The sequence below is a fragment of the Salmo salar genome, chromosome ssa01, assembly GCF_905237065.1.
Source record: "Salmo salar chromosome ssa01, Ssal_v3.1, whole genome shotgun sequence".
Taxonomy (NCBI): Eukaryota; Metazoa; Chordata; class Actinopteri; order Salmoniformes; family Salmonidae; genus Salmo; species Salmo salar.
Window position 1 is genome coordinate 11,075,255 of NC_059442.1, and position 17,280 is coordinate 11,092,534.

Sequence of the window (17,280 nt, forward strand, 5' to 3'; positions counted from 1 at the left end):
ATGGCTCTTTCGATTGCTAGTTCAGCCCCTACATACAGAACTAAGTATCTCTCACAATACGTATCATGTTTCCTATGATAGATTCCATATATTCTACACAAACAAAAATCTGCTACTTCAGTACAGTCAAAGGTGAGTCAAAGCGGCTTTACAATAGCAAGTCAACTTTTGTGCACTTCTCCCACCGTAGATTAAAATGTTGACATTAGCCTCCTTCCTCTGCCTTTATCTCTTCATGGCATTAACAGCTTCTTCTCAACACGGTCAAGGCAGACAGACGAGGTGTGATATGACAGGGACCTGCAATAAATAAATAAATATTTGTCCTATTTTATGGACCTAGTGGGCCTAGTGTTCATTGAAGGATTTAGCTCTTACTCCAAAACACTATGGGCCCGTTTCTCAGAAACAGATGACAGTAAACCTACTCCTGGACTAAAAAGTAAGATCAAAGAGAATCTCCATTAAAAAAGCATATAGGCTCAATCTGTGCCTGAGAAACCGTCCCTATTAGAATTTGACTGTACTGAAAGAATGCATGGTCAATGTACAATTCCAACAATGAGGAACCGTGAGGGCCTTCTGCAACCTTCAAAAAAAGGCCTAAGAATTTATAAAATAATTGTTGTAGTTTTAAAATATTAATTTCAATTTAAATTCAGTTTAATCTTTTCAATAACATTTGACAGGGTTTCTAATTATATAATTATTTTTCAATTATATTCTGATGTAATTTCTTCAGGTTGTGTTGGAAAGTAAAGGGTTAACACTGAAGAGAAAAAAATATCCAAATCAGGATTTTTCTTTTGTGGTTTCAGCCATTAGCTAGGCCTTCAGAAGCTAGATTGAAGGCATTTGACTTGTAATGGCTGGGAACATTTTTACAAAAACATATGGAAACATCCACCTTCTCGAAGGCCGAAATGTCAAATAAAATAAAGTCGTACAAAGATTTGCAGATGTTATCGCAGGTTTCTAGCTTCAACAGTGCCGTAATAATATCCAGAAAACAATAGAAAACAATGTGCCCATAATCCAAAAGTAAAAAGAAAGAAATCCGTAAAATAAATATACATACATAATATACTGTATATAATGGTGTGCATAGACAGAATGGACAGCATATGAATAGAAAAGGTGTGTACAGCAGTAGTTATATAGGATGAGCCTTGACTAGAATACAGTATATACAGTCGAAGTCGGAAGTTTACATACACCTTAGCCAAATACATTTAAACTCAGTTTATCACAATTCCTGACATTTAATCCTAGTAAAAATTCCCTGTTTTAGGTCAGTTAGGATCACCACTTTATTTTAAGAATGTGAAATGTCAGAATAATAGTAGAGAGAATGATTTATTTCAGCTTTTATTTCTTTCATTACATTCCCAGTGGGTCAGAAGTTTACATACACTCAATTAGTATTTGGTAGCATTGCCTTTACATTGTTTAACTTGGGTCAAATGGCTTGGGTAGCCTTCCCACAATAAGTTGGGTGAATTTTGGCCCATTCCTCCTGACAGAGCTGGTGTAACTGAGTCTGGTTTGTATGCCTCCTTGCTCGCACACGGTTGGGATGGTGTTCTTCGGCTTGCAAGCTTCCCCCTTTTTCCTCCAAACATAACGATGGTCATTATGGGCAAACAGTTCTATTTTTGTTTCATTAGACTAGAGGACTTTTCTCCAAAAAGTACGATCTTTGTCCCCATGTGCAGTTGGATATAGATACTTTTGTACCTGTTTCCTCCAGTGTCTTCACAAGGTCCTTTGCTGTTGTTCTGGGATTGATTTGCACTTTTCGCACCAAAGTACTTTCATCTCTAGGAGACAGAACGCATCTCCTTCCTGAGCGGTATGACGGCTGTGTGGTCCCATGGTGTTTAAAGTGGCGTACTATTGTTTGTACAGATGAACGTGATACCTTCAGGCATTTGGAAAATACTCTCAAGTATGAACCAGACTTGTGGGGGTCTACAATTTGGGCTGATTTCTTAGGATTTTCCCATGATGTCAAGCAAAGAGGCACTGAGTTTGAAGGTAGGCCTTGAAATACATCCACAGATACACCTCCAATTGACTCAAATGATGTCAATTAGCCTATCAGAAGCTTCTAAAGCCATGACATCATGTTCTAGAATTTTCCAAGCTGTTTAAAGGCACAGTCAACTTAGTGTATGTAAACTTCTGACCCGCTGGAATTGTGATACAGTAAATAATAAGTGAAATAATCTGTCTGTAAACAATTGTTGGAAAAATGACTTGTGTCATGCACAAAGTAGATGTCCTAATCGACTTGCCAAAACTATAGTTTGTTAACAAGAAATTTGTGGAGTGGTTGAAAAACTAGTTTTAATGACTCCAACCTAAGTGTATGTAAACTTCCGACTTCATCTGTAGCATAGCATATGTCGTATATTTGAAGATACAGTACATTCAGGGCAAAAGGAAAAACGGATTATGCCGGAGCTTAAAAAACACAAACTCCAAACATCTTTAAGAATAGTTGTTTATGTATTTCTCATGTGAAACGAATGACAATCATACCACACAAATATAAGCAAGTACTGTTGTAACAGTCAGAGAAAACAACTCTGGAAATTAGTACACAACATAAAATACAGATACCTGTATATAACTGTAAATTATTGCTTGATTGCTACTTCGTTTTCTGGATAACTACAGTACTAGACATAATATTCAGATTTCAACAGAACAGTATACAACAGTAGCGGACGGTATTGACCGTTTTGTTTTGTAGACGTTCCAAAAAAATAACATTTAAACTGAGTCAATTTTTAACACGACACAATAAGAATTGATTTGATCGAGCATTTCAGAACTTTTTATTTATTTTTATCTTTACATCAACATAAAATTAGAAGCCAACATTTTTTTTTAGCTGCATACTGGAACTGGCGTTGGCAACAAAATCACGATAAAAGTTTCTCGTTTCGCCTGTGACCCAAAATGCTCCCAGTTTCAGCGACAGCAGTCAGTAGAAAACATCAGACCAGCCTCGTCAACATAATCATTATCTTAGTCATCAATCAGCAATATTATCGCCAGTCAGCACAACTGGAAAGTGTCTGTGCCATTGCATTGTGTTTCAACACTCGCTGGCTGCCTGGTTTTTAAAAGTCACCTCTGAAAGGACAAAGCTTACACTTGAAATTATGTTCCAGGGACAAACACTAACAAAAACACACATTTTTTTCTGTGGTTGTAACCAACCATCATCTCAAAAGACACATTTTCTTGTTCTTCCTACCACACCTATTCAGTAGTAGACTCCTGCACATATATCCAAAGGCCTCCGAGCCTTCAAACCCCCAGTAGCGAGAGATGATGAGTGTTAAACTCACGCTGCTCTGCTAGTGAGAAGGCTACCCAGGTGTTCATCTTCAAAAACAGAAGATTAAAAAAATAACAAAATAAATATAGAACATTCTCTCTAGCAAGACTGCCTCTACAATGAGAAGAAAAAAGACTGCCTCTACAATGAGAAGAAAAAAGACTGCCTTTACAGTGAGAAGAAAAAAGACTGCCTTTACAGTGAGAAGAAAAAAGACTGCCTTTACAGTGAGAAGAAAAAAGACTGCCTTTACAGTGAGAAGAAAAAACACTGCCTTTACAGTGAGAAGAAAAAAGACTGCCTTTACAGTGAGAAGAAAAAACACTGCCTTTACAGTGAGAAGAAAAAACACTGCCTTTACAGTGAGAAGAAAAAAGACTGCCTTTACAGTGAGAAGAAAAACACTGCCTTTACAGTGAGAAGAAAAAACACTGCCTTTACAGTGAGAAGAAAAAACACTGCCTTTACAGTGAGAAGAAAAAAGACTGCCTTTTCAGTGAGAAGAAAAAACACTGCCTTTACAGTGAGAAGAAAAAACACTGCCTTTACAGTGAGAAGAAAAAAGACTGCCTTTACAGTGAGAAGAAAAAACACTGCCTTTACAGTGAGAAGAAAAAACACTGCCTTTACAATGAGAAGAAAAAAGACTGCCTTTACAGTGAGAAGAAAAAAGACTGCCTTTACAGTGAGAAGAAAAAACACTGCCTTTACAGTGAGAAGAAAAAAGACTGCCTTTTCAGTGAGAAGAAAAAACACTGCCTTTACAGTGAGAAGAAAAAACACTGCCTTTACAGTGAGAAGAAAAAACACTGCCTTTACAGTGAGAAGAAAAAAGACTGCCTTTACAGTGAGAAGAAAAAACACTGCCTTTACAGTGAGAAGAAAAAACACTGCCTTTACAGTGAGAAGAAAAAAGACTGCTGACAATAAAGTGCTCACATGCAGACAGACCATCTTTTGTTTACTAATATGAGAAAAAAAAATCTGTCATTTTCATGCTGTCTAACACAGATAAGGTTAACCGCCGAGGCCCACCTGAACACTCCCCCTCAACGGTTGGGCTTTTATTTTGTAAAAAAAAAACCCACTGGTTTCAAAACACCTTTTCAGGTTGGGAATGAAATCAAGGAGTCTTACATGGAAAATGCTGTATACAACAGACTACATGGAATAGTCTGTATACAACAGACTTACTATATGGAGAATGTTTGTGAAAAAACTAAAACATGAGGGACTTTTATGGCATCAAATCATTGTAATAACAGACACATGACATTATAGTTGACATTTTATCCTTGTTGTTATTCAAAGTGCATGGTCAGGAGAAACATCTATCATTCTGGTAAAAGTTACTCTTAAATTTACTCCTAAGATATTTAGGATAGGATTAAAATGAATGACACTTAATTAATTTATTCTTAATTTTATTTGGGAGTTGGAAAGAACTTGTTGTGAACAAAGTAACAACTGTTAATGCAGCAGTATTCCAAATTGGAGTAATTTGCTCTCGGGGCGCTGTACTACTATGGCTGACCCTGTAAAACACATTTCATGTGACAATAAAACTCATTTTTAATAAAATGTTTTGTAACTTTCTCTTTAGTTTCTTGAGTTTCCAAAGGTTTGTGCTGTGACTGCAAGGTGAGATGAAGGCTTTGGTTGCTATCTCCAGAGCCTGGGTGGCTAATGAAGCTTTTTCAATTTCTCAGCAACGCTTAATGTCAATCATTAAAACCTAATGGACTATTTCCACCTACTGACTATTGAGCTATTTACAGCAAGAACTAAGAAGCAGTCTTAAACTTTTAAGAGCTGACAGAGGAAAGTCAGCACATTCCTTTAGTATAGCTCCAGAGATTGAGAGATAAAGAGATTTTCAGTGTATAACAAGCCATATAGGTCTGAGAAGAAGAAAGCTGTGTTGATATCATAACAAGACCCCAAAACATTACCGGAAAGAAGCTGTGTTGATATCATAACAAGACCCCAAAACATTACCGGAAAGAAGCTGTGTTGATATCATAACAAGACCCCAAAACATTACCGGAAAGAAGCTGTGTTGATATCATAACAAGACCCCAAAACATTACCGGAAAGAAGCTGTGTTGATATCATAACAAGACCCCAAAACATTACCGGAAAGAAGCTGTGTTGATATCATAACAAGACCCCAAAACATTACCGGAAAGAAGCTGTGTTGATATCATAACAAGACCCCAAAACATTACCGGAAAGAAGCTGTGTTGGTATCATAACAAGACCCCAAAACATTACCGGAAAGAAGCTGTGTTGATATCATAACAAGACCCCAAAACATTACCGGAAAGAAGCTGTGTTGATATCATAACAAGACCCCAAAACATTACCGGAAAGAAGCTGTGTTGATATCATAACAAGACCCCAAAACATTACCGGAAAGAAGCTGTGTTGATATCATAACAAGACCCCAAAACATTACCGGAAAGATGGAATAATTATTTTTTTTTTAAACGAAAATGTCAACACTCCTGTAGGAAATTAGTCTTAGCCTTTACTTCTACTCTAAAGCCCAACTCTTAGCTTTTACTTCTATCCTAAAGCCCAACTCTTAGGCTTTTACTCACACTGTAAAGGTCTCATTCACTCTGTCTTTTCACTCACTCAGCCAGCCTCTCCCCTCACACCTGACACTATAAAAATAGAGATATGCGTGTCGTCAAAAGCTTCATTCCATTTCCCTGTCATCTTGACCAGTATAAAACGCCTCAGCTCCCGACTACGTTAGTAAGCATGCAAAAAAACGATTGTTTGTGGTATCAAATACATGTTAAGAAGAATGCACACCTAGTTCAGCAACAATTCAATAGACACCTCTCTGATTAAAAGGACATAAGCAGACCCCCAATTTTTTTTTAAATAAAATGCAAACGCCACCATAACTTTGATGTTACCACATGGCCACCTGTTGCTATGTAGTGTGACCTCCATAGGTTCCTTTGCTTTATACAACAGTTTAGTATTTGAGTCTCTGTAGGAGTATGTTCTTATATATACATGAAGACAAGAAGAGGAATACCAGACAGACAATCCTCATTCTGTGTTAGCAGAAACAACCAATCAGCTGATATCATAAATAGCAGAAGAAGGACAGACTAACAATCAGAAGAACAAATTTATATAAAAAAAAGTAAAGAAACTCAAAAACCTCGTTAGAGGTATTGCATGTCCCCGAAAGACCACTGCGCGACACAACTAACCAGTGACAGTAAGCAGGTAGGAAATAAGTACTACTAGCGAGGAACTACTACAGATGAGAGCTGAGTGTATAATCTATGACAGGGTGCCTGCTTTAGGAGGACAAGGTGTTACATTACCGCCCCTGGCTGATCCGAGGTCAGGGGTCAAGAGTTAGGCACCCCTCCCTCCCTTTGAGTGTGATGAGTGTGTGTAAATCTCATCCATCCTCCATCGTCCTTACAGGCCAGGCCGCCTCATCCCATCCAATAGCCATGCTCCCTCCACAAACACCACCAACTGTCTGCTGTTTGTGTGTTTTGGGTTGAACTGAAATGAGGGGCGTTGTCTTGCTGTGCTGTGCGACTGCAGAGACAGAGAAGACAGGGCTTGGTGCGTGTGTGTGTTGGGGTCGTACGAGTGGGGTCCGTAACGGGCGTCCTAGTTGAGGACTTGCGACGGGCCGTCGGGGCGCCGGGTTTGGACAATCTGCTGTTTGTGCTTGGGCCGTGCTTCGTCGTTGTCATCCTCTGCATCGCTGTCGCACACATGCACCACAACACTGGGGGTTGACTCAGTGCCCGCATGCAGTTCATACTTCTCCCCTAAAGAAGGAGAGGGTAGGGAGGGATGCAAGGAGAGAGACAGGGAAGGATAGAGAAAGAGAGAGAGAGAAAAGGGGTAGAAAGGGGTTGAGAAAGAGAAGAGAGCGTGAAAAAGAGAGAGAAAGACTTTAATACACCAGACTTGATTTGCCTTTAAAATGCCACACATCCATCAACAGTCCTACATCATCATTCCAGGTTCAATCTCTTGATTAGATGGCCAATGAAAGTCTGATTTACAATTGAAGCAGATTGAACAGACTGCAGGAACAGACCCAAGCCTATAGGAGGAGCCTGTAAATAAGCCTGACAGACATAATAAACAACACTAACCGCTACGCCGGAGGATCAGAAAATCAAATGAAATCACATTTGATTGGTTGCATACACATATTTAGCAGATGTTATTGCAGGTGTAGCAAAATGCTTGTATAACATGGCTCCTCTGGAACTAGGAACTGAGTGTTAGCCTAGCCTAGCACTAGATGAAAGAGGGAACCTCCCCTGCTATGGCTGACGTTATCAGCTGGAATAACACTGGCTGGCTGGCTGCAGCCTAATGAAATGTACTGCAGGCTAGGATAGGATCACAGTGGCTCTTGTTGCTATCGTGTGCCAAACTACTTCAATAGGGGAGGAGACAGAATACACATATAAATATATATATATATTTAACGTATATATAGTTGAAGTCTGAAGTTTACATACACTTAGGATGGAGTCATTAAAACTTGTTTTTCAACCATACCAAAAATGTCTTGTTAACAAACTATAGTTTTGGCAAGTTGATTAGGACATCTACTTTGTGCATGACACAAGTCATTTTTCCAACAATTGTTTACAGACAGATTATTTCACTTATTATTTACTGTATCACAATTCCAGCGGGTCAGAAGTTTACATACACTAAGTTGACTGTGCCTTTAAACAGCTTGGAAAATTCTAGAACATGATGTCATGGCTTTAGAAGCTTCTGATGGGCTAATTGACATCATTTGAGTCAATTGGAGGTGTACCTGTGGATGTATTTCAAGGCCTACCTTCAAACTCAGTGCCTCTTTGCTTGACATCATGGGAAAATCAAAGTAACTCAGCCAAGACCTCAGAAAAGAATTGTAGACCTCCACAAGTCTGGTTCATCGATGGGAGCAATTTCTAAATGCCTGAAGGTACCACGTTCATCTGCTCAAACAATAGTACGCAAGTATAAACACCATGGGACCACGTAGCCATCTTACCGCTCATGAAGGAGACACGTTCTGTCTCCTAGAGATGAACGTACTTTGGTGTGAAAAGTGCAAATCAATCCCAGAACAACAGCAAAGGACCTTGTGAAGATGCTGGAGGAAACAGGTACAAAAGTATCTATATCCACAGTAAAACAAGTCCTATATCGGCATAACCTGAAAGGCCGCTCAGCAAGGAAGAAGCCACTGCTCCAAAACCGCCATAAAAAAAACAGACTACGGTTTGCAACTGCACATGGGGACAAAGATTGTACTTTTTGGAGAAATGTCCTCTGGTCTGATGAAACAAAAATAGAACTGTTTGGCCATAATGACCATCTTTATGTTTGGAGGAAAAAGGCGGAGGCTTGCAAGCCGAAGAACACCATCGCAACCGTGAAGCACGGGGCATCATGAGGAAGGAAAATTATGTGGATATATTGAAGCAACATCTCAAGACATCAGTCAGTAAGTTAAAGCTTGGTCGCAAATGGGACTTCCAAATGGACAATGACCCCAAGCATACTTCCAAAGTTGTGGCAAAATGGCTTAAGGACAACAAAGTCAAGGTATTGGAGTGTTCATCACAAAGCCCTGACCTCAATCCTATCGAAGATTTGTGGGCAGAACTGAAAAAGTGTGTGCGAGCAAGGAGGCATATAAACCTGACTCAGTTACACCAGCTCTGTCAGGAGGAATGGGCCAAAATTCCCCCAACTTATTGTGGGAAGCTTGTGGAAGGCTACCCAAAACGTTTGACCCAAGTTAAACAATTTAAAGGCAATGCTACCAAATACTAATTGAGTATATGTAAACTTCTGACCCACTGGGAATGTGATGAAAGAAATAAAAGCTGAAATAAATCATTCTCTCTACTATTATTCTGACATTTCACATTCTTAAAATAAAGTGGTGTTCCTAACTGACCTAAAACAGGGAATTTTTACTAGGATTTAATGTCAAGAATTGTGAAGAACTGCGTTTAAATGTATTTGGCTAAGGTGTATGTAAACTTCCGACTTCAACTGTATATATTAATAATATATTCTACTAAACTACACTTATAAAAAAAATCTAATTTTATTTGTCACATGCTTCATAAACAACAGGTGTAGATGAACAGGGAAATGCTTACTTACGGGCCCTTCCCAACAAACAACTGTATATTATATACTACCATTCAAAAGTTTGAGGTCACTTAGAAATGTCCTTGTTTTTGAAAGAAAAGCACATTTTTTTGGTCCATTAAAATGACATAAAATTGATCAGAAATACAGTGTAGACATTGTTAATGTTGTAAATGAGCATTGTAGCTGGAAAAGGCTGATTTTTAATGGAATATTTACATAGGCATACATAGATCTACATAGCATCCCGGAGTTGCCTCTTCACTGTTGACGTTGAGACTGGTGTTTTGCAGATACTATTTAATGAAGCTGCCAGTTGAGGACTTGTGAGGCGTCTGTTTCTCAAACTAGACGATCTAATGTACTTGTCCTCTTCCTCAGTTGTGCACCGGGGACTCCCACTCCTCTTTCTATTCTGGTTAGGGCCAGTTTGCGCTGTTATGTGAGGGAGTAGTACACAGCATTGTACGAGCTCTTCAGTTTCTGGCAATTTCTCACATGGAGTACCCTTCATTTCTCTGAACAAGAATAGACTGACGAGTTTCAGAAGAAAGTACTTTGTTTCTGGCCATTTTGAGCCTGTAATCGAACCTACAAATGCTGATGCTCCAGATACTCAACTAGTCTAATAAAGGCCAGTTTTATTGTTTCTTTAATCAGAACAACAGTTTTCAGCTGTGCTAACATCATTGCAAAAGCGTTTTCTAATGATTTACTAGCCTTTTAAAATGATAAACTTGGATTAGCTAACACAACGTGCCATTGGAACACAGGAGTGATGGTTGCTGATAATGGGCCTCTATACACCTATATAGATATTCCATAAAGAATCTGCCGTTTCCAGCTACAATAGTCATTTACAACATTAACAAGGTCTTCTCTGTATTTCTGATCAATTTGATGTTATTTTAATGGACAAAAAAAAAGAGCTTTTCTTTAAAAAAAAAACATTTCTAAGTGACCTCCAACTTTTGAATGGTAGTGTGTATATATATATATATATATATATATATATATATATATATATATATATATATATATATATATATATACATACACACATTTAATCCATGCCATAACAGTAATGTCCTGTTAATATTTAAATAAATTACTGTTATGGCATGGATTAAATGTTATATGATTCCTAAAAAATACAGGCAGTATCAGTACATCAAAATGAGGTATCATAGATAAGATTTGATGTAGTCGATGCTGTTGGATCCGGAGAATTACAGGGTTCAGCAACACAAATGCCCCTCATCACAACCTCCTGAAATACATATGCAGATTGCATCATAGTTGCCATGGAAACCAGACATGAGAAGAGGTTTCCCACACTGCCGTCTGACAGAAAAAGGCCCTGTTTTGTTTTGGGAAGGTCACTACCAAAGGCGGCCAGCAGAGAGCGCCAGCGGGCCACACTGCAGCAAAGCACTAATATGATTTGGAGGCAGGCTAAAGAAGCCCCAGCAAGAGCCAAGGCCTATTTCCTGATGCCTTCTGGTGTTACCATAGTAACAGCACTGTGGTGGTGGGTCTTCACTGCAACATGGTAAATCATGTAATGTAGGAATCATGATTTTTCCTGTAATGCATTATGCTGAGGGGCTGGGGGCGGTGCATAAAAGATTAAGGCAAGTCAAAGCAATGCTCAATGACATCTTCTTTGACAGCCGTTCAGGTTTGTAGGTAGACCAAATAGAGGCACTCAAAGTGCTGCAATATTCAGATGTCTGGATTTCCAGACAACCACAGACAAAAACCCAGACTGGGAGTGGCCAAGACAATCTCTTTGCCTCCTGAACCTACTAAATCATATAATGGTGTAACTAACTATAGCGTCTGTCTGCCGTTAAGTTCGCATATTACTGGTGAGGAGGGTTTCCTTTCCACAGATAACCAGGGTCTATACCATTGTAAACAAATACAATAATAATCTGTACATTCTTCCAAAGTGTGCACTTGTTCACTTTCCTTCATAGGGATCTCAATAGCATACTCCTTGCATCCATTCTCCTCTCTCCTTGTCTCAAAACCCATTGGAGGAGAAGTTCAAAGGGGAGGAGACGAGGAAGGATATGGCTGAAGTAAGAAACATGGTGGAAACTCCTTCTAGCTCAATGCTTTTACATTTGTTGGGGAGTTGTGTATGAGTGCACACTTCAGAAGAATGGACACAGTATTGGGCCGCACAGACAAGACTCCAAATGAAACAATGAAGCATTCTGAGAACTCGGTGACCTCTTGAACCATGTGACCCTACTGCCCTGTCTCCAGTAGAAAGAACACTCCCTGTTTGATATGGCTGGCATTTCTCAAAGACCACCTCCTGACTGCCAACGCTAGCCCTTTACCTAGCAAGAGAGACAGGGACAGAGTATGGCCAACGCTAGCCCTTTACCTAGCCAGACAGACAGTCTCAGAGTATGGCATTAGGAAGTATGGGTGCCATAATAGAGAGCCATTAAAGAAACAGAATAGCGCTCATGAGTGTTGGGCCAGTAACCGAAAGGTCGCTGGTTTGAATCCCAGAGCTGACTAGGTGAAACATCTGTTGATGTGACCTTGAGCAAGGCACTTAACCCTAATTGCTCCTGTAAATCACTCTGGATAAGAGCATCTACTAATTTACTAAATTGTAAATATTGTAAGGATGAATCTCTTTTTCTGATGCACATTCATACTTAGATAACCGTCCAGCATACTGCACAAAGAAATTGGATGTGTGTACGCTACTTGGTGCACTTTCTGGGATCTTACTGTCATCCTAGGATTCTCACAATATAGCACAGCACATGGAGCTGATGAGCTCAGTTCAGCTAACAGTGCCAGTAGATACGTGCTATATGAGTTTGTAGGGAGTGTAGACTGTCAATATGTATGCATGTGTGTGTATATGTATGTACTGACCTGGGCCCAGCTTGGCCACCGCACACAGCAGGTCATAGTTGATGACAGGCGTGGCGTCTTCGCTCTGGCTCCAGCCCACGGGCGGCGAGGCAGGGGGCGAGATGAGGAACTGTTTGACGGGCGCAGGAGGAGCCAGGTACGACTTGTCTATATCCTCCCCAGAATTCTGAACCTATAGGGTGAGAGGAGAGGAGAGTGGGACATGTCAGAATGGATGTCAGTGATAAAATCTGGGTCATGTTCATTTGGAATGGAAAATGTTGAAAACATTTAGCAACTGAAAATGAAACAAGTCTAGGTAGTTCCTGCCTGTTTAGTTTTTTTACTGTTTGGTGCTTAATGAACACGAACTTGTCTCCATTCCCAATCGACCTCTAACTCTTACCCCTATAGACCCTTACCCCTATAGACCCTTACCCCTATAGACTCTTACCCCTATAGTCCCTTACCCCTATAGACTCTTACCCCTATAGGCCCTTACCCCTATAGACTCTTACCCCTATAGACCCTTACCCCTATAGACTCTTACCCCTATAGACCCTTACCCCTATAGACTCTTACCCCTATAGTCCCTTACCCCTATAGACTCTTACCCCTATAGGCCCTTACCCCTATAGACTCTTACCCCTATAGGCCCTTACCCCTATAGACCCTTACCCCTATAGACCCTTACCCCTATAGACTCTTACCCCTATAGACTCTTACCCCTATAGTCCCTTACCCCTATAGACCTTAACCCCATTATGGCCCTTACCCCTATAGACCCTTACCCCTATAGACCCTTACCCCTATAGGCCCTTACCCCTATAGACTATTACCCCTATAGACTCTTACCCCTATAGACCCTTACCCCTATAGACCCTTACCCCTATAGACTCTTACCCCAATAGGCCCTTACCCCTATAGGCCCTTACCCCTATAGACTATTACCCCTATAGACTCTTACCCCTATAGACCCTTACCCCTATAGACCCTTACCCCTATAGACTCTTACCCCAATAGGCCCTTACCCCTATAGGCCCTTACACCTATAGACCCTTACCCCTATAGACACTTACCCCTATAGACTATTACCCATATAGGCCCTTACCCCTATAGACCCTTATCCCTATAGACTACTACCCCTATAGACTCTTAGCCCTATAGGCCCTTACCCCTATAGACTCTGATCCCTATAGACGATTACCCCTATAGACTCTTACCCCTATAGGCCCTTACCCCTATAGACCCTTATCCCTATAGATTATTACCCCTATAGACACTTACCCATATAGGCCCTTACCCCTATAGACCCATACCCCTATAGACTATTACCCCTATAGACCCTTACCCTTATAAACTCTTACCCTATAGACCCTTACCCTTATAAACTCTTACCCTATAGACCCTTACCCTTATAAACTCTTACCCTATAGACCCTTACCCTTATAAACTCTTACCCTATAGGCCCTTACCCCTATAGACCCTTATCCCTATAGACCCTTACCCCTATAGGCCCTTACCCCTATAGACCCTTATCCCTATAGACCCTTACCCCTACAGACTCTTATCCCTATAGACTATTACCCCTATAGACTCTGATCCCTATAGGCCCTTACCCCATAGACCCTTATCCCTATAGACCCTTACCCCTATAGACTATTACCCCTATTGGCCCTTACCCATATAGACCCTTACCCCTATAGACTCTTACCCCTATAGACCCATACCCCTATAGACCCATACCCCTATAGACCCATACCCCTATAGACTATTACCCGTATAGACCCTTACCCCTATAGGCCCTTACCCCTATAGACTCTTACCCCTATAGGTCCATACCCCTATAGACCCTTACCCCTATAGACTATTACCCCTATAGACTATTACCCCTATAGACCCTTACCGTTAAACTCTTACCCTATAGACCCTTACCCCTATAGACTCTTATCCCTTTGGGCCCTTACCCCTATAGACTATTACCCATATAGGCCCTTACCCCTATAGACCCTTATCCCTATAGACCCTTACCCCTACAGACTCTTATCCCTATAGACTATTACCCCTATAGACTCTGATCCCTATAGACCCTTACCCCATAGACCCTTATCCCTATAGACCCTTACCCCTATAGACTATTACCCATATAGACCCTTACCCCTATAGACTCTTACCCCTATAGGTCCATACCCCTATAGACCCTTACCCCTATAGACTATTACCCCTATAGACCCTTACCCTTAAAAACTCTTACCCCTATAGGCCCATACCCGTATAGACTATTACCCCTATAGACTATTACCCCTATAGACCCTTACCCCTATAGACCCTTACCCCTATAGACCCTTACCCCTATAGACTATTACCCATATAAGCCCTTATCCCTACAGACTCTTACCACTACAGACTCTTACCACTACAGACTCTTACCACTACAGACTCTTACCACTACAGACTCTTATCCCTACAGACTCTTACCACTACAGACTCTTACCACTACATACTCTTCCCACTACAGACTATTACCACTACAGACTCTTACCACTATAGGCTCTTACCACTACAGACTCTTACCACTACAGACTCTTACCACTACAGACTCTTACCACTATAGGCTCTTTATGTAGATCTGAGAGGATTGGATCAGTATAATATATTAATGATCTTCCTATTGGCTCCCTGGACTGAACACTATGTACTGGATTATATCTAATACAAGACACACACACCTTGGCTCGTCCCTTATGGAACCCACACCTCAGAACACACACTCAGAACACACACATGCTGAGTACACACACAGACAGGCATGCAGAAATACACGGAACACACACACACACAATACTCAGGTACAACCCCACACACACACACACACACACACACACACACACACACACACACACACACACACACACACACACACACACACACACACACACACACACACACACACACACACAATACTCAGGCACAACCCCACACAAACATACACAACCCCTGTAGAACCACATACAAAGACAGATACACTGCAATGACTCAAAGTTCTGTCTGACTGAGGGACCTGAAGGAGGATGAGGTCAAGTCTAGCTTAGAGGCCCCTACCTTCTCAATGGGAAAGTACAGTAGAGAAATACCACTACATTCTCAATGGGGAGAGTACAGTAGAGAAATACCACTACATTCTCAAATGGGGAGACTACAGTAGAGAAATACCACTACATTCTCAATGGGGAGAGTACAGTAGAGCAATACCACTACATTCTCAATGGGGAGAGTACAGTAGAGAAATACCACTACATTCTCAATGGGGAGAGTACAGTAGAGAAATACCACTACATTCTCAATGGGGAGAGTACAGTAGAGCAATACCACTACATTCTCAATGGGGAGAGTACAGTAGAGAAATACCACTACATTCTCAATGGGGAGAGTACAGTAGAGAAATACCACTACATTCTCAATGGGGAGAGTACAGTAGAGAAATACCACTACATTCTCAATGGGGAGAGTACAGTAGAGAAATACCACTACATTCTCAATGGGAGAGTACAGTAGAGAAATACCACTACATTCTCAATGGGGAGAGTACAGTAGAGAAATACCACTACATTCTCAATGGGGAGACTACAGTAGAGAAATACCACTACATTCTCAATGGGGAGAGTACAGTAGAGAAATACCACTACATTCTCAATGGGGAGAGTACAGTAGAGAAATAGAGAAAGGACAAATGTCTGCACACAAATATGGTCCTCCCGAGTGCTTTGATTCAACCTGCACCACAGGTGCCTTCAGAAAGTATTCAAACCCTTGACCTATTCCACATTCTGTTGTGTTACAGCCTGAATTTAAAACGGATTCACCCATCTACACACAATACCCCATAATGACATAGTGAAAACATTTTGTAAGAAATTTTAGCAAATGTATTGAAAATGAAATACAGAACTATCTAATTTACATAAGTATTCACACCCTTGAGCCAATACTTTTGTAGAAGCACCTTTGGCAGCGATTACAGTCTATAACAGCCTTGCACACCTGGATTGTGCAATATTTGTATATTATTATTTTCAAAATTCTTCAATCTCTGTCAAATTGAGTGTTGGTCATTGCTAGACAATTATTTTCAGGTCTTGCCATAGATTTTCAAGTAGATTTAAGTCAAAACTGTGACTCGGCCAGTCAGGAACATTCACTGTCTTCTTGGTAAGCAACTCCAGCGTAGATTTGGCCTTGTGTTTTAGGTTATTGTCCTGCTGAAAGGTGAATTCACCTCCCAGTGTCTGATGGAAAGCAGACTGAACCAAGTTTTCTTCTAGAATGTTGCCTGTGCTTAGCTCCATTCCATTTATTTTTTATCCTGAAAAACTCCCCAGTCCTTAACGATTACAAGCATATCCATAACATGATGCAGCCACCACCATGCTTGAAAATATGGAGAATGGTACTCAGTAACGTGTTGTATTGGATTTGCCCCAAATATACACTACATGACCAAAAGTATGTGGACACCTGCTCCTCAAACATCTCATTCCAAAATGATGGGCTTTAATATGGAGTTGGTCCCCCTTTTCCTGCTATAACAGCCTACACTCTTCTGGGAAGGCTTTCCACTAGATGTTGGAACATTGCTGAGGGGACTTGCTTCCATTCAGCCACAAGAGCATTAGTGAGGTCGGGCACTGATGTTGGGCGATTAGGCCTGGCTCGCAGTTGGCGTTCCAATCATCCCAAAGGTGTTCGATGGGTTGAGGTCAGGGCTCTGTGCAGGCCAGTCAAGTTCTTCCACACCGAGCTTGAGAAACCATTTCTGTATGGACCTTGCTTTGTGCACGGGGCATTGTCATGCTGAAACAGGAAAGGGA

General features: G+C 40.8%; 1 protein-coding gene across 2 annotated transcripts in view; it reads right to left on the minus strand.

Annotated features, from left to right (window-relative positions):
• Window positions 1–2,481: 2,481 nt before the first annotated feature.
• Window positions 2,482–17,280, minus strand: part of LOC106613138 (calcipressin-3) — a 92,924-nt gene continuing 78,125 nt past the window's right edge. The window contains exons 4-5 of one of the 2 annotated variants that reach the window (XM_014215215.2): window positions 12,434–12,605; window positions 2,482–7,170 (exon numbers count right to left, since the gene is read on the minus strand). In XM_014215215.2, the coding sequence (XP_014070690.1) occupies window positions 7,007–7,170; window positions 12,434–12,605 (336 nt within the window). In that variant the 3' untranslated portion in view covers window positions 2,482–7,006. The remainder of the gene's footprint in view (window positions 7,171–12,433; window positions 12,606–17,280) is intronic. The other variant, XM_045714232.1, reaches the window with a different exon arrangement.